This window comes from Manis javanica, chromosome 2 (genome assembly GCF_040802235.1).
Source record: "Manis javanica isolate MJ-LG chromosome 2, MJ_LKY, whole genome shotgun sequence".
Taxonomy (NCBI): domain Eukaryota; kingdom Metazoa; phylum Chordata; class Mammalia; order Pholidota; family Manidae; genus Manis; species Manis javanica.
Window position 1 is genome coordinate 161096196 of NC_133157.1, and position 22372 is coordinate 161118567.

The 22372-nt window shown below is 35.9% G+C and overlaps 1 protein-coding gene across 19 annotated transcripts in view; it reads right to left on the minus strand.

The window, feature by feature from the left end:
* The window catches only part of STAU2 (staufen double-stranded RNA binding protein 2), a 369184-nt gene that overhangs the window by 120414 nt on the left and 226398 nt on the right, over window positions 1–22372 (minus strand). For 17 of the 19 annotated variants that reach the window (XM_073229713.1, XM_073229703.1, XM_073229712.1 and 14 more), the window contains one exon: window positions 20351–20655. In XM_073229713.1, coding sequence (XP_073085814.1) covers window positions 20351–20655 — 305 coding nt within the window. Of the gene's footprint in view, window positions 1–2189; window positions 15120–17787; window positions 19232–20350; window positions 20656–22372 lie in introns of those variants that run through there. The other 2 variants (XM_073229715.1, XM_073229716.1) reach the window with 2 other exon arrangements.

Genomic DNA, 22372 nt, shown 5'->3' on the forward strand with positions numbered 1-22372 from the left:
CACTCATCTGAGGAGTATAGGAACAAAGGAAAAACTGAAGGAACAAAACAGCAGCAGAATTACAGAACCCAAAAATGGACTAACAGGTACCAAAGGGAAAGGAACTGGGGAGGATGGGTGGGCAGGGAGGGATAAGGGGGGGGAAGAAGAAGGGGGGTATTAAGATTAGCATGCATGGGGGGGAGGGAGAAAGGGGAGGGTGGGCTGCACAACACAGAGAGGACAAGTAGTGACTCTACCACATTTTGCTAAGCTGATGGACAGTAACCGTAATGTGGTTGTTAGGGGGGACCTGATATAGGGGAGAGCATAGTAAACATAGTATTCTTCAGGTAAGTGTAGATTAAAAATTTAAAAAAAAAAAAAAAGAAAGAAAGAAAGAAAAGGGGGATTACTCCTTAACAGGATAAAACTATTGGTAAATCAAAGATCAACGCATGCTTTAAATATCCTTAATGTTGATCACTTAAAGGGTGTCAGATGATCAGCTATGGAGGTACTCTTTTCTGATAATATTCCTTTCTCTTAATTAAAAAAAAAAAAAAAAAAAAAAAAAAAGCAGTTACTGTGTGCTGACCTCCAATGAGTTCTGCACAGTGGTATAGAGGGCATGTCAAAGTGTGGGCAAAGGGTCTGTTTGTTTCTACGCAGAAGATCAAGGCCTAGCTTGGATACCCAGAAAATGAACTAAGATACGATATGAGGAGGAGCTTCCGGCATCAGCACTCTCTGGAGGACTCGTGCCGGGGGATGATCATCAAAAAGCCTCCACAGGGATCCGGACGATGCTGCGGTTGTGGCTGCATCCAGCCCACCGTCTCCTGGACTTGCCATAGGAATGAGGAGGGAGATGTCTAGGTTGGCATGTGCATACAGTGAGACAATGAATTTGACCGGATCTGTACTGTTGGAACTCAATCAGGAGTTGGGAGGGGTGCAAGTTGTAGCACCCCAAAATCTCATGACTATAGACTATCTATGGTTAAAAGAACATATGGGATGTGAACAGATCCCAGAAATGGGCTGCTTTAATTTGTCTGATGGTTCAAGTACAGTTGGAAAATATCCATCATATCATAGATAAATTTTCACAAATGCCTAGGGTGCCTAAATGGTTTTCTTGGCTTCACTGGAGATGGCTGGTAATTATAGATTTGCTTTGTTTATGTCACCGTATTCCTATTATGTTAATATGTGTGTGCAAATTAGTTAGTAGTTTAAAACCTATACATACTTAAGGTACTATACAAGAAGATATGTCAAAGAAATAATCAATCCTCCCAAGTTTCCTTCATATGCTACATCTATAGCTTTTCTTCTTCCTTCCTAATTACAAACCTTAAATAGAATTCGTGCCTCATATCGAATTTACCGAGTATCATAATTCCTCCAGGTGGTAAAGATACCTCGAGACAAGTGCTGGGCATAGAAGCCACAGGGCATAAATCTGCAAAGAAGTAAAAAGCTAACCTTTGCAAACAATATGGCTTCTCTCTCACTTACCAACTTTACATTTCCCTGTATGGCCCCGGAAGATGACTGGTTAGCCAGAGACGGGTAAGATTCCTCAAGGGAGGAACAACCTAAGACAGGCACAGTCGCAGGGGGGCCATCAGGTGAGAATTTGGGGATCAACAGAGGTGAGGCTCAGAACCTCACCCCCCCTGCTTTGAGAGAAATCTTCTGCATCCGTGGATGTCTTGCTGCCCTTGTCTAGCCTGGATTAATACTTAGTCCATAGGCACACACCTGATCATCTGATCATCTACATTTGCCTTCTTACAGCACTAAACTATGTTTTCTACCTTTATCTTGCATCTACCTACCACTTCAGCATTTTATTAAAAATAAAAATAATAATAATAATAGGAAAAATGTGGGATCAACATATAAATCAAGTACAAAAATCAAATGAATATTCATATTTGACCTGATGGTTTATAGGTCATATTGCATGATCAAAACCGAAAGTTTCTGTGATGAATGCCCTTGTACTGTTCACCATGTAAGAATTTATTCACTCTGTAAGAATTCGTTCACCATGTAAGAACTTGTTCGTTATGCTTCAGAAGATTGGAGACTGACGAGAATTAGGCTTGAGATGGATTAATGATTTTACATTGAGCATTGACCCCCCTATACTGAATTTTATTGTTGTTAACAACCATTTGATCAATAAATATGAGAGATGCCCTCTCAAAAAAAAAAAAAAAAAAAAAAAAAAGATGGGTCAGAAATCTCCATACATGTAAATTAAACAATGTGCCTTCCTTTGAAATTTGCATATCTATAATATTTTTTATTGTAAAGATCTGTAACTGTATAAACCCAGATGAGATGCTGTAATTGTGTATTCTGATACTGATTCTGCCAGTCTAGATATTTCTTTTCTGAGGGGAGGCACATAAATCACAACTATTCATGTAATTTAAGAAATAAAGAAAAACCCTCTAAGCATCAGAACAATTTACATAAAAAGCTATGAATTTTTTCACACTCATTTGAAAATATGAGGGACCATACAAATGAAAACTTAAAATTCCCTACCCCCTACCTTCAAAATAAGCTGAATCAAACTGTTTCCTGCAGTGCTGAAGTTCCTTGACGTTGCAGGACTACTAAATATTTTACTAATCTCAGCAGGGAACTGGTTAACTGCCTGTCTGTCAGCTGTTTTTAATGGTCACCCCTGCGGGACAAAAATGAGGAGGGTATGAAAGACCCCCGTGTAAAGGAAGTTGCTCTTTAAATCATTAAGGAAAGATAAAGGCCTGCACATTCTCACACGATAGCTAACACAATCACAATATCAAGAAAATGTCTGATTACCTATCCTACCTCATCATAGCTACTGCACAAAGGAGTAGACAGCAAGAAGCTAAATAAAGAGCAATTGTTTTAACTCTAAAACTTAGGATTCTCAAAACATGCCCGATTCTTGCAGAGTCTGCACACTACATGTACAACAGACCTAAGTCTTTATTAACACCCCAAACAGCATTTTCTTGGCACAGCATGAGTATTTGATAAATATTGCCCTAATAAATAGATTAAGCTGGTATTAAACATTTTTCAACTACTTTTTTAGATCACTTGATGACATGGAGTACAGATCTACATTACATTAGTTCTAACTAATGGGTTAATTTATATGTAATAAAATGAGTTATCCATATAAAACACTTAGAACAATAACTGGCTCTTGGTTAACATTAAAATAAATATTAGATATTCTTCTTATTACTATTTTATTCTACCCCCATAATCATGTAACAAAATAAAAGATATGTCAAGATGTACAATTATTAAGAATAGTATTACATTAGGATAATGCCTGTGACTGACTTTCTCTAAAGCTCTTTTTCCCAATCCTTTTCATAACTAAAATCAACCCCTTTTGTTACTAAAATGTAAACATATATTTAACATGCTCAGTCATGTACCAGTGTTTTTGCTGTTTGAGTAATCTGTTTCACTCTACATGCAATATGCTTGTCACATTAATGCCTCTAAAGGGATAAGTGAATAAATGAAATCACATTATACGGACTGAGACTCAGCTTGTCATTATCCTTTCTTTTAGAAATTCTATGCTTGGGATAAGCTTTGAAAATTACAGACTTAAACTTAAAAACTTACTTTGAAAATCTAGCAGACACATGGATTTATTTCTAGTATAAGTCACACATAAAAATTATCTAACAAATGCAACAACAGATTGATTTTCAGTATTGTTAAGGGAGATAATTGCATTCTTGCTTTAAATGATGAGTGTGTACATGACAAATCCTAAATCTTTATTCTTTGCTTTTCAGTTTCATTGACTATGCCAATGAAGGTCTAAGAAGGCAGTTAATCAGTATGCAAAATACACACACACGTTAATGTAGCTTTATACTCATGTTTTGACATATCCACATATATTTACTTACATATGTAAAACAAGCCACATTAAATCTACAGGACTTTGAAAGATAACTTTTTAAGAAAGAAGATTTTTTCCTAGGTCAAAAGAAAATTGCAGTTATATAGGCAGGCAGTACACCACCAAAGTTAAACTAATACAAAATCATCTCCCAACACAGCCAACCAACTCTACATTACATGCATTAGAATTCCACTGTACTATCACTTCAAACAATGGGCATCAAAGGCAAGACCATACAAATCCTTTCATTATATACTCATTTAAGTCATAACAGCATTTAATTATTTTTTTACTAAAATATTGGAACATACTGCTCTCTACCCAGTAATTACAATTTTAGGAATATATTATATTTGTATTTAAAATATAATTACATTCACAATGAAAAGGCCATTTGTAACTTCTGCCTCCAGACAATATGAAACAGATACAAGAGAGTTCAGAAAGGTGGAGTGGAGGAGGAAGACCAGTCAGGGATCTCAAGATGCAAGAAACAACACTGTGAATTCCTGGGTTTTCTTTTTGTCTTACGTATCTGGACTAGGTGCTAGTGAAACCAGCACCCTGGAAATACAATGGACACAGGAGAAAAAAGCACTAAGAAGGCCTGCTGTCTCTAATCAAAGGCCCAGAAAAAGAATAACTCAGCAAAATACAAAACATTTAGGCAGTAACAACCCTACTCCAGCCAAGTAACATGGAAGAAATGGTGGACCAACCTCCACTCCCAACAGCAAAGGCCAGTTGGAGAACCTAGACTTCCACCCTTGCCAGACTGAAATGAGGTGACTCATTCCCCTACTGGGGTAATGACAGAGCATCTGAATGGGGAGTCAAGACCTTTATTCCTGCTGGATTCCTAAGCTTTTGCTTCTATCTGGTGATAATGAGGCACCAAAACCCTTCACAGGTGGTGGCAGGAAGGGCATTTGGAGGGTCAGGACTTACACACCATCCAGCTATGACATGTCCCCCCACCAAACAGGGCATCAACAGAGGCTAAGTGGAGAAAGTGAACTTCTACCCATACCTGGTATTAACAAAGCAGCACTCCTATTTCCCCAACTAATGAAATATCAAAAGAGGCTTACTAACGATATTTGGATGTTATGCAATATATGGTATATTCACTATTTTCACTTTCTAAAATCCCAGAAGTTCCAAAGTCCAAAACACATCTACAAGTTTTCCGAAGGACTGTGGATCAGTATTATCAAGCTGAATACAAACATATATATCTACACACACACACACACACACACACACACACAGAGCTATGGGCTGAATTATAACCCCCTAAAATTGATACACTGAGGCCCTAACCCCCACCCCCACTGTGATTGTATTTGGAGGCAGGGGGTGATTAGGGGTAACTAAGGTTAAATAAGAATGTGAGGGTAGATCCCTGATCTGAAAGGACTGTGGCTTTATAAGAAATGGAAAATAAATCTTACTGTCTTCTCTCTTTCCCTCCTTCTTTCTCCCCCATCTGAGGACACAGTGAGACCCTGCAAGTGTTTGACTGACTCTACAAACCAGGAGCAGCTTCACACCAGAAACTGACCATGGGCACCCTGATCTCACACATCCAGCCTCCAGAGCTCTTAAGGCTAGTGACGTAGAGCCAACATTTGTATCTCACAATAACAAGGACATCTCAGGGAAGGCCAGTTGAACAGTGAATGTTCTGGAAGCTACTGTTGGAATGCTGAATGTACTGGTGTACACCCTTTGATCCAAATAGCTCTCCTTGCCCTGGAGCACATAGTAAGGAAGCAAATCCCAAACAGAAAAAGACGTCTGCACAAAAACAGCTAATTTCAAGAGTGCTAATAGAAATGCAAAACAACCTGAAGATTCCACAGACATCTGGGGAGGATTCCTGGAAGGTGTGTGGACTACTCTTCTTTCAGCTCAAGTCAGCAAACACCCCAGTTACGCCAGACCTCACCTACTGCAGACATCGACCATCCATCCACCCCAGTGCTCATTCCCTGGCCTGCACATGTACCACAGATGCCTTCTCAACAGTGGGGGCACTCGAGGCCCCCACTGAAATATGGCGTCTGTGTGACAGAAGAACCTGCTGGCCATCCCACCTGGGAGAATCTAGAATTCATGGACAAGTCAGAATTAGAGACTCATGTGCGGGTCCCACTGCCAGCCCTGTGGGGCTGCAGCACTATTTCCAGAACAGGAGAGGTGCTCAACCATGTGCCTAAAAATAGAGCTCCAGTTCCAATAAATTCTCATCCCTTTATTAACAACAACAACAACAAAAAAAAAGAGGCTTACTAAACAGAATTTAAAGAGGATACACAGACTTATTATACCCCAAACACCCAGGACTCAATAGAAAATCATTCATTATACCAAGAACCAGGACAGTCTCAACATGGATGAGAAAAGACAATCCTGAGATGACAAAACCAAGATGACAGATGTTTTAAATGAATCAGCCATTAGAGAAATACTTCAAAAAGCTTACACACAGTTGAAACAAATGAAAAAATATATACTCACACCAAAAAAATAGAAGATACAAGAACCATATAGAAATATGAGAACTGAAAAATACAATAACCAAAATTAAAAACTCAATGTACAGAACAAAGAAACAGTGAACTTGAAAACAGAAAAAGAGAAATTCCTCAATCTGAACACAGAAAAAACAGACTGGAAAATCAATGGAACTTCAAGGATTTGTGGGACCATAACATAGATCATCAGAGTATCATCAGTCCCAGAAGGAGAAAAGACTGGGGCTAAAAAAGAATCTGAAGAAATACTGGCTGAAGATTTACCATATTTTGGTAAAAGATACAGCTCAAGAAGCTGAGAAAAAAACAAATAATAAAAAACAAAGAAATCTACACCAACACACATCATAATCAAACTTCTGAAAATTAAAGACAAAGCACAATCTTGGAAGCAGTGAGAGAGAAACAACTCCTGACCTATAGAGGTAAAACAATTTGACAGGAGTTTTTTATCAGAAACCATGAAGCCAGAAAGAACTGGCACACTTTTCAAGTGCTAACATAAATGCCAACCCAGAATTTTATATCCAGCAAAAATATCCTTAAGGAATGCATAGGATTCCAAAACATTCCCAAAAGAAAAGAAACTCAAGAGTACAGTCATTGCCAGCATACCTGCCCTAAAAGCATGGCAAAAGTAAGTTGTTCAAACAGAAAGGAAAGGATAAAAGCAGAAATCTTAGAACACTATCAGGAAGGAAGAAAGAACACAGGAGTAAAAGTGCTGGTAAATACAGTAGATTTTCCTTCTCAAATTTTCTAAACTATGTTTGAAATTAGAAGCAAAAACTTTACACTGTCTGATGTGGTTCTTAATGTTATGTAGGGAAAATATTTAACACAATTATATTATAAACAGAGTGATATATAGAGTATTAAGAAGGGTGCAACATCACTTCTATTATATTCTTACTAAAAATGTCCCTCAATCAAATCATGACAATATCAGAAAAACCCAAATTTAAGAGCTTTCTAAAAAATCAGTAATCAATATTATTCAAAGTGTCAAGATCACGAAAGACTAAAGAAATGTCACTTGACTGGAAGAGACTTAAAAAAAGACATCACAACTAATGCAGTTTGGGATTCTAGACTGGATCCTGGAGCAGAAGAAGGACATTAGTAGGGAAATTGGCGAATTTGAATAATATCTGTAGATTAGTTAATAATATTGTATCATTGTTAATTTCCTGGTAGAGACAATTATACTATGGCTGTAATTATTAATATTAAGTTCTGTACTATTATTCTACTTTTCTCTAAATCTGGAGTGTATTTTTAAAGGCAATTTATAACAGAAAAGAAAACTTTTAGTGCTTCAAAATAAAGGAGACTTGAAAGAAGCCAGCCTAGTAGAGAAAATAACAGACCTTAAGTTTTTCTATGTGTATCAGAATCTTATACTAAAAGAATCTTCAAACACAAGAGAAGGAAATCAGGGGAGACTATATTTTCTCTTCATTAGGAAAATAAAGTCACTGGGCAATGTGATACTTTCAACCTCTGATATAGGAAGGAAAAAAGATATTCTTTAAAAAATTATGGCATAAAAGCCTGGAAAATTACAAAGCATAACAAAATGGAGTTAAAGTTCCCCTTAAGTTAGTTACATATAGAGAAAAAATTATAATATAGGTCTATGCATGGGAAGCCTAGCAATGGAGACCAAGAAACTTTAACCAAGTAACATTAGTAAATAAATGCTACCTTACTTGTAAAAGCTAAGAATTAAGTTGCTTCATTAGCTGCAAACCCAAATTGGTAGCAAACACTGTCTATGACAGATTATATTTTTAGCTATTTTTATTCTTACTCTAGAACAGTATTACTACCACTACCTGAACTTTCTGCTCTGTCTTCACTTCCTTACAAAAAGTTTCCTCTGAAACTAACAGGGAGCAGTAACCACCAAAAAGCCAATTCTATTTGGCTTTTCCTTGCAGCATTTGAAAGAGAAGGTGATAGAGAGCCAGAAGAGACTACTATACCAGAAGCTAAGAGAAGAAAAAGTTTAAGATGAAACACAAAGTTTGGAGTTCAAGTTCAGGTGGTTAACTGCATCAGAATATAAAACTCACAACTATGCAGAGGAATGTAACAGAATCCAGAGTCTCTTAACATTTACAACAGTCAGGGTGTAATCCAGAATTTCTTAACCTAGAATAAATAGGAAACGGTGATTCATACTCTTAGTTGAAAAGGCAATCAACAGAGTCTAAATCCAATATATCTGATCTTGAAATGAGCAGGAAAGGTGTTTCAAGTACCTATTATAAGTGTCCTTGAAGATGTAAAGGAAATATGTCTGTAATGAGTGTATGGATAAGAAATCTTGGCAGAGAAACAGAAACTTTAAAAAGAATCTTAGGAAAATTCTAGAAATGAAAATACCCAAAGTAAAAAAAAAAAAATTCATTGGGTGATCAAAACTTACAGATCAGTAGAAATAATACAATCTGAAGTCCAGAGAAGAAAAAAAAATTTTAATGTATAAAGCATCAGGATTCTCTGAGACAATATAAAAAGAACACAGTATATGAAGTACAAGAAGGAGGAGAGAAAAAAGAGCAAAACTTTTATTTGAATAAAAATTGCCAACAATTTTCAAAATTTGATCAAAGCAATATACTTATTTCAGAAAACAATAAATATACAGTGAGTTCAATAGTGCCCCCAAAAGATATGCCCAAGTCATAGTGTCTAGTACTTTTGAATGTGAACTTATGTGGAAACAAGGTCTTTGCAGATAAAATGAAGTTAAACATCTTGGGATGAGACCACTGTGGATTTAGAGTGGGCCCTACACCTAGTGATAAGTGTCCTTATAGCTTTTCCCATATCTTGAATTACTTTCTTAGGGCTTATGTCAAAAGATTATCAGTTAGTAATGAATAAACTGATTTGCCAACTCAGTAGACTTTAAAAACAATTGGTTAAGTTTCAGCTTTCAGTAATGGAAAAATGAATTCACTGATAAAGGCTTTTGCAGATAACAACATAAAATGTAGATGGAATAAAAGAAAAAATATTTGAAGGCATGGGAATGTGATCAAACGCAGGAAGACACCAGGACAGAATTTTCCCTTCAAGACTACAACTATATGGAGTAAGAATTCTGAGTTTATGAGGTTTTTTGTTTGTTTGTTTGTTTGAGGGCATTCCCCACTTCCTGTAGTCCCACTGGTCAAAAACTGCAGCCTTACCAGCAGGAGGTGGCACAGGAAAGAGTTCAGGGAGGACACTGAGGGAAGAAATCCTAGAAGTAAGAGAGCTTCAGAAATGGTACAGCTCTAAGTCTGAAAAATATAAACTCTACCCAAATTGCTGGCTGGCTACTAAACTTTATACATACAAGGGAAGACCCCAGAGAACCTGATATAAAAGTTGGCAGAGACGAATAAGGAATCCGCTGAAATCTGAAAGTCTGCTACTTTTTTGATTGAGTGTAGTCCCTAAGAAACACACAGCAAAAGTAACATAAAGCTAAAGCTTTACCAGTCTGAATATCAAGCAGACATGGGACTAATACATTACCCAGAAATTTTGGGGGAAAAATGTAAGCTAGGAAAGGCAAAGAGGGTGAGCTCTAAAATTTGAGCATAAACTCTTTCCAAGTAATTATACAGCAACTAGGAAGACTGCAAGAAAGTAAGTCACTGCTCAAAGCTGAAATAAGTGGAGACATCACTGTGGGCATGACCACAGGAGAGGCAAAGCTCGTGGCTTTACTCTGGACAACTTAACAGAATACTAGACCAAAAAACAAGAATCTGAAGAAGAAAACATGATCCATACTTGCTACAACCTATTATCCACAATTTCTATTTTTTAAACAAAGATTACAGACATGCAAAAAACAGAACAAGGTGAACTACATTAATAAATAAGGCAGTAGAAATTGACTCCTAATGGCCCCAGATGCTGGATTTAGATGACTAAAGATTTCAAAGCAGCTATTATAAAGATGTCCAAATAACTTAAGGAAAGTATGGTTGCTTAAGTATATATACAATTATGGAACCTCAACTAAGAACTAGAACAAAAAAAAATAGAAATGTTAGGTAACAGAACATAATACTGAAATGAAAAGTTTATTATGTGGACCCAACAGCAAACTGGAGAGGACAGAGGGAAGAATCAGTAAAGCTGAAAACAAATCAACAGAAATTACACGATCCAAAAGATGGAAAAATAAACAGTCTCAGAGACCTGTGGGATAGTATCAAGAGGCCCAACAAACATGTAACATTTCGAGTTCCAAAATGAGAGGAGAGAGAAAAGGGAACCAAAAAAATGAGGCCACAAACTTTTCAAAACTGGTGAGAAGCATTACCTTATTGTTCTAAGAAGCTAAATGAATCCCAAGCAGATTAAAAACAATTCTAGACACAGTACAGCCAAATTGGTGAAAGCCAAATATAAATAAGAGTTCTCTCAACAGCAACTAGAGTAAAACAACACATTATATACATGGTGCAAAAATAACTGGCTATCCTATGGGAAAAAATCAACTTCAACCCTTACCCATACTATACATAAAAAATTAACTTCAAATGCATTTTAGCATTAAAAATAAAAGCAAAATCTGTAACACACTTAGAAGAAATCAAGAGAGAATCTTTGCAATCTTGTAGTCAAAGATTTCTTAGGACCAAAAATGTACAAACCATAGGAAAAAAAAATGGAAAGCTGAACTTTATCAAAATTGTAGCTTCTTTTCAACTATTCAGAAGATGTCATTAAGATAATAAGAAGGCAAGTCATAGGCAGGGAGATAATATTTGCAATGCAACACACTTGTATCCAGAATATAAAAAGAACTCTTATAACACAATATAAGAAAAAAAATCTGTGAATATTTCAAAAAATAAATAATTGGTCAATAAAAGCACATGAAAAGAAGCTCCTATTAATGGCCATCAGTGAAATACAAATTAAAATATGATCAATGAGGTATACTATACCCTAAGAATAAAACTAATCACATCAGTGTATGGAATCCTGATACATTGCTGGAAGAAATGTAATATGAAACAACACAGTGAAAAAGAATTTGATAGTTTATTAAAAATTTTTATGTACACTTACCATGTGACCCAGCAACTGCACTCCAAGGTATTTTTCCAAGAGAATGGGAAACATGTGTGCACAAAATCTTGTACATGAACATTCATAAACAGCTTTATTCATAACAACACCAAACTGAAAACAACTCAAATGCCCATCAACAGGTAAACTGATACACAGTTTATAGTGTATATCCATACAGTAGACTAGTACTTAGCAACAAAAGGAACAAAATAATGATATACACAACATGGATGAATCTCAAAAACATTATAGTGACTGAAAGAAGCTAGATACAAAACTATGTATGCTGTATGATTCCATTTTTATAAAATTCCTGAGAAGGCAAAACTAATCTTTAGAGACAAAAAGGATATCCTGGTTGCCTGGAGCCATGGGAGGTGAGGAAAACAGGCTACAAAGAGGCACCAGGGAATTTTTCACAGTAATGGAAACATTCCCATCTTGGTTGTGGTGGTAGTCACAGGGTTGTACACCTTTTTCAAAACTCACCCAACTAATTAAAATGAGTATGTTTTATTTTATGTATAGTATACTTCAATAAAGTTGATTGAAACACCTGAGAAGTAGTTATCTTTGACATAACAGTTGGAGGTGCTAAGTCACTGCTCATACTTCTCATAATCATAATTAATTTCAAAATATCCAAGCATTTGTTATTTTAGAATAACATCATTTGAGCACCTGCCAACACATTCTGGTTGCATTAACAAACAAATTAATACCTTACATTAGTATTTTCTCTCCTAGGCCATTGCCCATTTTTCCTGGTCAATTTCAACTACATGGCTTCACTTACATCTATATACAGATGACTACCCAATCTGTGTGTCCATGCTCTTGCTGATCACCAGATGCTAAATTTACAACTGCCTATTGGATAGCTCCATTTGCAAGTCCAATGGGCAACTCAAATTCTATGTTTAAAATGGAACTCATTAGCTTCTCAAATTTTTTTATCTCACCCATACTAAAAATAAAACTTTGCCTAAAACATGTCACTTTCATATTATCTTTCTACTTCACTTCATTCTCAATTCCTGAAAGAATATTTATCCTCAAATACCCTCTATTTATCCTTCCACACATTTAATCTACCTTCCCCATGACCAGGCTAGTGAAAGCATCCTCAGAGAAATCAGCGCAAAAGGTCATATAATTCTCACGATTGCACCTTAGACAGCAGTACCTGAGCCCCATGCCCCTGTGTCTACTAGCTCTGCCTTAATTCAATCCTAGATGCATGCAAAACTACTCTGCTTAGATCTTCTGCTACAAATCTTATCTGTCTAGCTCATCCTTCACATTGCTTACAGAATTGTCTTTCTAAAATACAAAACCCAAACCAACTGTCACTAACCTTTTAAGAATAAGTCTCTCAGCCTAATACCTAAAGTCAAACTCCCAAATTTTCTAAAACACTATGCCCTTCTGTGTCTTCAGCACTTAGCTTCTACCTACAATTCTGTTCCTCTTATTTATCTTAAAACTCCATGTATTCTTTAAAACTTACTTTAAATGTCTGGTCTACTATAAATTCTTCCCTAACCTTCAATCAGAACTGCTCATTCCCATTCATAATTCCTGACATGGTTAACCATACCTCACATGAACATGTAAGTTACACTTTGACAATTCTGTGGGGCAGGCAATTTACATGCATTATTTCATACAGCATGCTACAAATCTTTCATTATTTTTACCAAACTATTGTATAATGTTCAAATATTGATCCCTCCAGATAGGACTGATTTGTGGTAGTGATCAGTGTTCTGTATGTTGACTTCATTTAGCCATCTCTCCCCAGCTTGACTGTAACTCCTCCTGTGCCTAGCACCTGGCATACCACCTAGCATGTATAGGTACTTATCCAGGGTAAATAAACAAATGTTCCATTTCCTGTTTTTTAGCTAAATCAATTCTAGTATTCAATGGGTTTACACCTATAGTCAGATTAACTTCATATTCACCTAATTCTTCATATACATACTGAAATTATTGAAACCTATTCATGATGTACTACCATTTTTCTCTTTTAATAAGTGTTTCAAGCTCTGTATTGTTTCCAACAGTAGTCCTTCTTTCTTCAAATGTTCCATTTTAGGACATGATTTGGGACCTACACTTGAAAAAATGACAATACTATAGAAAAAAGTATTTTGAAAGCTTTTAAAATACTGTTATCTCTGGCAGTTAAATCTGCTTTCTTAATGTGACCAAGTTAAGATGGTGGGTTTTTCCAGAACCTAAAATCCATCAAGGTTTAAAGTTAATCAATAATCCTATGTGGAGACATGAGTAAACTACATTAGTAATAGGGTATTTTACACTTGTGTAGCTCCTCAAATGTGTATGTATATTAAAAAATTTTACCTCAGGATAAAACCCAAAGTTACTTCTAGCTCTAAAGAGTCAAAATTCTTAAATTTTGTGTATCAGTTGTATATCTACTTGAGAGCACAAATAAATGTATTAACAAAATCTATGACTAAAGCAAAGCAATATCCTGAAGAATGTGGACCACCACCACAAACCGGTCCTCCTCCTGGGGATCAGTCTTTAAACACTATACAATAGTTTGATTTAAAAATACAGATTTGTAAGCAAGAAGCAAAATGTACCATGCATTTCTGCTTATGTCATAAAAGAAGGTATGTGAGTACTTCACTATCTGATATGTAATGAGAGTCAGTCAATAAATGTCAGTTCTGTCTCCTTGTTTACCTATATATCTCCTAAATGAAGCATGCCTCTGGTATGTTAGAGTAGTTTATTTCAGTGTGCAGAAATCCTTTACATGCAGTATTCTGTCTATTGTTCTCTTTCTCAAGAGTTGTCCTGAGTGAGAAAAGAATGATACACGTGTTATTTTAGTAACTGTCATTCATGAAAAGTATCTTAAGACATGGATGAATGCTGGAAAGAGGGAATTAATCATTTCAACATGACTTAGAATGAGCATAGGTGCTAGCCTGACATGAGGGCACCTGATGGGTACTACAATTAATCTGATGTCACTAAGTGAAAATCACATTTTTGCCAACCTTTTATAGCAAAAGGAAATATAATTCACTTTGAGATGAAAAATGATTTTTCTTTAAAGACTGGAGTTTCAAATTAATTCCAAATAGAATTCTCAATGTTGAGCTGAAATCTCTTCTGATACAAACAGAAAAAGCTATAGATATTCTTACTTGGAGAGGACACCTAACAACAGCCATTTTTTTCCAAACCACAGTGGCTCACTTCAGATCCACATCTAAGTCACTGTGATAGAAACAGCTCTTTCTGTGATTACATATTACTTTTTCTTTGAAATATTTTGTGTATTTTACTGTGTATATGCTGGTGCATCAAGGCTCAAAATGAGTGTCTTTGTCCCTTTGAGTTCCATGGTTACAATCTGTAGTGACTGAAGCTGGACTTGGTCTTGAATAGTTTATGCAGTAAAAGTGGACTGTTTTACTCAAGGCCTGCTTGATTCTTACCTGTATTACTGGTACTCATCACAGTATGTTTTCATATGCATCAGTATTTCTTTTCTTCAAGCACAGTATTTTCCCCTATAGAGTTGGAAATTTCAGCAAAAGGACCTGATTTGAGTCAGGTTTTTATGGAATCACTGGTTTTTATGGAAATATAGTTACGTGATAATGTAGCTTGTATACCTTGAGGGTCTGGCCAATTATCTCAAGGTTTCAGGATACCAGAGACAGTAAGACAATTTGCATGAACTTGTGCTGCCCAATTGAAGAACAAACCTGAATTTTAGGAGTATTATAGGAAGACCAAGCCTTCAGGAGAGTTCAAATACTAACCTAATCCTGCCAAGGTTTTGGAAGGAGCAGACGCCAAACTGAAGAGGGATTTTTAAGGAGTGACTGCAAAATCAGAGCAGTATCTATAGATCTCATGCCATACCCACAAATGTGTTTTGCTCACTGTACTGTGATTTATTTCTCATCACTTCATACAACCTTTGTGTAACAGCGTAGATGAAAATTTTAGCTCAAAAGTGACAAAGTAAGTTATGTTTTAAGGATAAATTTAAAATGGGGCAAAATCACATTTCTAAATGGGGGAACTATATGTATATGCATGGTTTCTTTCTCCATATTCTATTAGAAACTTACAAAGTTTTACTTACATTGGTCTTTGGGAAAAAAACCCTTATTTTTTTCAAGGAAAAAAAAGCTGTAAATAGTCATTTGCTGACAAATATATAGATTACAAGAAGTGCAGTATAGGGAAGGTAAGAAAAGATGAAGGAAAAAGGTCAATTTTCAGATTTGCCAGCTCCCTCCCTACATAACCAATTTCAATGTAATCTACACTAAAGTTACATTGTTAAAATATGTTGTATGTCATATGTTAAAAACAAATATTTAAAAGAAGCCTGTAACTATAAAAGAAGCCTGTTCTAATTAATATTAGCCTTCACAGAAGGAGACATATCAGTTGAAATGTATTAAGTTTGAATTGTATTTGAAAAAAAGTTTTTAATTTAAGTAGGTATTTCAAAGCCTTCTAACATTCTCATCTACTGGAAATATTACCAACATCTAAAGTTCACAATAATGAAAAGCCCCTCTATAAAACACTCTGTGACTTTGTAAAATAAACTAATTATGGTTTAACTAAGACACCAACTAAGTGATTCTTTATGTGAGAAAAACAAACCAAGTTTATCATATTTTACCCTGAAAGCTTCAAAATCAACACTGTTCAATGGATGAAGATCACAAAGAGGGGCACAGAATAGCAAATCGAAATTAATCCATCTAGGAAGGATAAGTTATTAAAATAATTCATTTTCATTTCCAATCTAGTCATTTTTCTAATGACTCATTTAAACAAAGTATGACATTGTGATTTCTAATAAGAAATATATATTTGACCTTTGACCCTTTTCCTGGCACTTGGTTCCCAAAAACCCTTGGAATTTCCTAAGTGTTAAGAGTGATAAAAGTTATGCTAATGAGGTGACTCTTGGAAAGCACCTAAGGATGGCGGCTGGTTGCCAGCGGGGTCAACCATGTGATTGGAGAGTTAGAACTTTCAGTCCTAACCCCATAACCTCCAGCGGGGGAAGAGGGATTAGAGGTTGAGTCAACTGGCAATGACCAATGATTTAACTGATCATGACTATGTTATGAAGCCTCCGTAAAAACCCAAGAGGACAGGGTTTTCAGAGAGCTTCTAAATCGGTGAATACGTGGAAATTTGGGAAGAGTGGCACACCTGGACAGGGCATGGAAGCTCCACAACCCTTCCCCCATACACTGCCTTATGCATCTCCTCCATCTGGCTGTTTCTGAGTTATATTCTTTCATAATACACTGGTAGTCTAGTGAGCAAAATGTTTGAGTTCTGTGAGTGGGTCTAGCAAATTAAACCTGAGAAGGAGGTCTTGGGAACCTCTGACCTGTAACTGGTTGGTCAGAAGTACAGGTGACACCCTGGACTTGCAACCAGTGCCTGAAATGCATAAGGTGTCGGTAATGGTGGTGGGAGGTGGGGGGAGGCAGTCTTGTGGGACTAACCCTTAACCTGTGGGTCTGATGCTATCTCCAGTTAGAAAGTATCAGAACTGAGTTGGATTACTGGACAGCCTGTTGGTATCCAAAGAATTACTTGGTGTTACGTAGGAATTACCCTCTACATGGGAATTGGTAGCAGAACCAAAAGACAAAAGAACTGCTTATATTTAATTACACAAAGAGATTTCTAATGTAATTGGTATGGAAAAGCATATTAAAGATGTGAAAACTTAGACTAACATAAATTACAACAAAACAAGGTCTTCTACTTCAGCTCAAATGCATAGCATTTCAAGAATGTCTCTCCCATAATAATTTTCTTTAAAAAGCTGAATTATTTTGAAGCATTATGGCATTATAATTAGTCTCAAATCTGAAAAACTATGGTATGACTATCACTTTAAATGAGTTTTTATGAAATGCATTGAAGTTATAGAAGCGTACTAACTGGGGTCTGGAAAAAATCTGAGGTTCACAGAACCAGTGATGTAAAACTGACTTTTTTCTAAAAAATAATAAGACAATCAATAGAAACATTTAGGTTTTTAAAGAAGTTAACTGAAATGCACTCAGTAAGACTTCAAGAAAGCAAAATATTCATTTATGACAGAGATCCAGAACCTTGCATCTAAAATGTGATAAGAACTCTAGGTGAGACCAAGCAAGGATAAAAGAATTACTGAGAATGTGCAAGTGTTCAGTCACATTCTGCTCTGTGAAGTCAGCTTTATTAATAATAACTTTAATTGTACAATAATTTTAATTATTTTGTAGATTTAAGCAAAGGATGTGAGTTTAATACCTACATTCTGGTAAGCAGACAGGCTTTATAAATTTATAAATTTCAGTAGATTGGATAATGAAAAAAATTTTAAGTTAAAACAACTTAGTTTTCAGTATACTAATATATTTTTAACTTTGTAATACAATATAGTGAGCAGTAACATACAATGTCTCTTTGTAGGCTTAATTCAAATTTCAATGGGCAAGGAAGGCCAGAGGGTTTATACAATACTCAGTAAGCAATAATATCTAGTAAGTGTACAATAACAAAATTTTAAAAGTACTAACCTAGAAACACAGAAAAAGAATTTATTATTTTCAAATTTCAGAAATAAAAATAACACAATAGCATGTAATCCATAATAAATTGGCCCTATAATCTCTAAACTACATCCAACTGAAACATTTAAGGAATAGAAATAATCTATATGCTTTTCTACCATGTAGAAAGTTTCCGAAAAAGAACAGACTTTAACAATCTTAACCACAAAGAGCCTTCTACTAGACATCATGAAGATGTTCTATGCACCTGCCAGGACAGAGCACTAAGCCATTTCCCACAGAGATGCTGTTCACTGCATAGCTGCAGGTGGTAATCCATCAGAGATAAAATATTTCACAGCAATTCCAAGCTCATTCAACTCACAAAGAAGCACAGTAATGTTTTAAAACCATCTGTTTATATTCATTAGTATGGAAAAAGCATAGTAAACAAATTTGGAAATGTTAACTTGTCCGTAAATAAGAGTATATTGTCTCAGCATAAGCTTTAAAAAATCTGAGCAGTCAGCCTAATAATAGGGAAACAGACTCTACATTTTGACTGAAGTAAAGATATTTTAAAATTATTGCTATTGCCAAGAATTAACAAATTAATACAAATTTTCTTTTTAAAAGTCAAGTAGTTCTTTTGGCAGCAAAATTACATCTACCATAGCAACACCTCCAAGCAAATATAATCAATTCAGCGCTTAAATGTAATTTGTGCTTTGTTTCTATAAAAATGCAGTGTTACTCTCAGACATTTCTAAATAACTAGTTTGTAGAGCAGTGAATTTCTTTGCATCACAGTTCATTTCTAGTTCATCCTATGCAGATTATAGATAGAACTAAAAATTGATTAGTTTTTTGTCCAGTATTTTAACTGTATGAATTAAGGTCTTTATTTTAAACAGTGATTTATTGTCATTCTTAAGGTAAATAACATACACAAATCCTGAAATTTCACTTTAAATGCTTAAAATTTCAGATGACAGAGCCAATAATTGGTAACAGCCTCTTTAATTTTATATTAATAGTCTAATTAAAAACACTTACAATTACCTGGCAATAGATTTGAAAGAATCAGGTTTCTGTGAAGCAAAACAAAAAAAATATGCAAAATACCTGCCAAAACACAGGATCTTCTTTCTGATTTTATAAATCTAAACTTGTAAAATTCTTATAAATACATGATCATTCTACACAGTACAGATCTTCTAGAGCATTTCTAAAGGAAATTACAGTTTTTGGTCTTAAGGAATAAGACTAAGATGGAAAAGGGGATGAAAACAGTGGAGTATGAGGGAGCAATACACTCTTTCTACGCACAAGCACGCTGCTGGCCATCCAGTCGGGTCAGCAGTTACAGTTCAGTACATGATTTTCAAGGCAACTAAGAAACCAGAAGGTAGGTATTTCCTCTTCTTAGAGTTAACGATTTTTTAAAAAGTTCTATCCATAAAGGATTATTGGGTTTTTTTTAAGGGAACAAAGAATAAAAAGGAGAAAAAACGTTGCCATCCCCAGATTCACATACGCAAGTTACATGGGCTCTGAGCTAGTTTAGACCACCTGAAAGAGAACTGCTGGTTTCATCTGAGGCAGGTACAACCCTAGATGGTTCAAAATGTGATCCAGTAAAACAAATAACACGTTTTTGTGCCTCAAGCAACTAGAAAGTATCTCATCTTCTAGCACATGTTTAATTAACTCCAAAGATAATAAACTTCTAGGATGTTGTACCTTAATGATATACCTGAATCATTACCAGCAATAGAATGCTAAATTCAAAACAGCTTGGAAGTAAAATCATCATTAAAAACTCAACCTTACTGTAAAATGAGGGAGAATTTAGTGCTAAGTACTAATACCAAATGCATGAAGGTAGAGGTTTTGTTTGTGGAAGACAGTAAGGAGATAGAACACCCAATCAAGACCAACTGGAAGACAGAACAGAAAAAAAAAAAAAGAGTTAGAAGAGAGAAAATGAAGGAGAGCCAGGCAGCAAAAGGATAGCGAAGAGAATGAAAATAAAAGGAAATGAGGCGTCTGCATATGGCTCTTTTTTTTTCTGTCCTTTGCATCCCTAGTAATTTATAACTGGCATATAGGTCACACTAGCAGGCAAGAATGAGCTTTCTAATGGATAGAGATGAAGGACGGGCTAATGAACCTGTTTTCTTGTTTTTGTTTTTGCTTTTAATTCATACCTGAAAGCCTTGAATCCTTGCTAAATATTCCAGTTGTTTTGAAGGTTGTACTGGAGAACAAGGGGGAGTAGGAGAACTTCCTTTTAAACCTATGGCTTCAGCTGTAGATGTTCCATTCATAAGGAGTTCCCTGGCAATTGTAGCTGAACTATTCGATGTGGGAGATATACTGAAGAAAGAGCTTGAGGGTTGGTTCATATCTTTGGGTGACAAATAGCCTAGAGAGGTGCCAGAGATTACTTTGTGGCGACTGGCTTCCATCTCTTGATAAACATCAGGAGACAAATGAAGAATTCCTTTTGGAGCTGTAAATAAAATAAGGGAACACTGTTATCACACTTGAAATAAATGAAACCGAAACATATTATATATAACTATTAACTCAATGATTTCACTAAGTACACTAACAAAGCAGTGACAAACATTGCCAAATGAGCATCTTCCTCATACTTGCTAAGGCAACTGCAGCTTCCATTTAGAGGTGAATGGCCTATATTTCAATATTCCTAAAATTAGAAGTCTAAAAAATCCACAGAAGTGATTTCAGAGTGACTAGCCTGTGATCAGGAATTGTAAAGGGACAAGGGTAACTGACATGTGAAGTTGCAATACGGGTAAGAACTAGAATGGCAGTGTCTTCACCCTGTAGTTTAGTATTTTATGATGTCATAAGAGACATGAAACCCCTAAAATATGCAGCAACTGAGACATAGCACGTGAAATGAGAGCTGGATCAGCCCACATCATCTGCTGTACAAACTCACATATCCAACGGCCTACAGGTGCTCTCTCTCCTCTTCACAGCAACTCTAACTCATGACCACGTCAAATGAGAATCTTCCCAATACTAACACTGTCTGTTACCTTATTATGATGCCACCGCCTATCTGCTCAGTATTTAACAAGTATTTACATGTACAGTCTAGAAGCTGTCCCTTTATCATCAAGTGCATTAGTCCATGCCGGCCCCTGGACAGTGTCTGGTATCAAGAGGAGTGAGCCTGGGACCAGTTGGTGGTGTAAACATAAAATAAAAGCAGCACTTTCCTTTGTCTACCTTCTGTCAGAGATGTTTCAAACCACAATTCACAGTACTTGCCCTAATGTCTTTGGATCGGGCAGTAACAACTCTCAAATCATGCCATTATCTTTTAAAATTATTGATAAATCACCACATTTGGAGAATGTGCTCTAAGAGATACAACTTAATTCCCTTGCCCCTCCTTTCTCACCATTAACCTTCTGATTCAAGCCCTCAGTGTTTCTTACCTAGGCTATTGAAACAAATCGCTAAGAGGTTTCATAGCTACTAGTCTCCCCTGTGTGCATTTCCTAAAACATGTTCTTTAACAGTCCCTAAACACAAAGATTCCATGATAAACAAATCTGGGAATTAATGCAAATTATATCACATACATATACCCTTTTGGAGGATTTAAAATGTGTATTAGCATAGAAAACAATCTGAGAAGTTCAGAACAGAAATTTATTCAACTTGGTTTAATCCAGGACTTCCAAAATTTATTTTATATCAAAGCTTTTTATATAATATTAATAATATTTAACACTCTGAGAAATGTTAAGGCAAGTCATTTTCCTACTTAAACATCTTTACTGGCTGGCTCCCTATCATTTAAACTGTAAAATCCAATCTCCTTAGGATGACACATGAAATTCTTAATGACCTGGCTCCTGCTAACCTCTCTATCCTCATTTAAATTCTTCATGAAGGCCCAGTGGTCCAATCATGCAAATATACTCAAACTTCTTCCAATATCCAGGCTGTCAGATCCCATCCCAGCTTTATTTCTATTGTTCAGTTATACACACATACACGTAGTTAAGCTCCTACTGCTAGATTCCAGGCACTGTGCTAATCAATACTGTCCTGACCTCTAGCCATGCTCAGTCTATTGGGAGAGGACAATGAAAAGGGATAATAAAACATGGTATATGCCTCAGTAGAGATGGGAATGGGAAAGGAGGAACACTAGGTGCTCAGGAAAGGCTTTCTGGAGATGA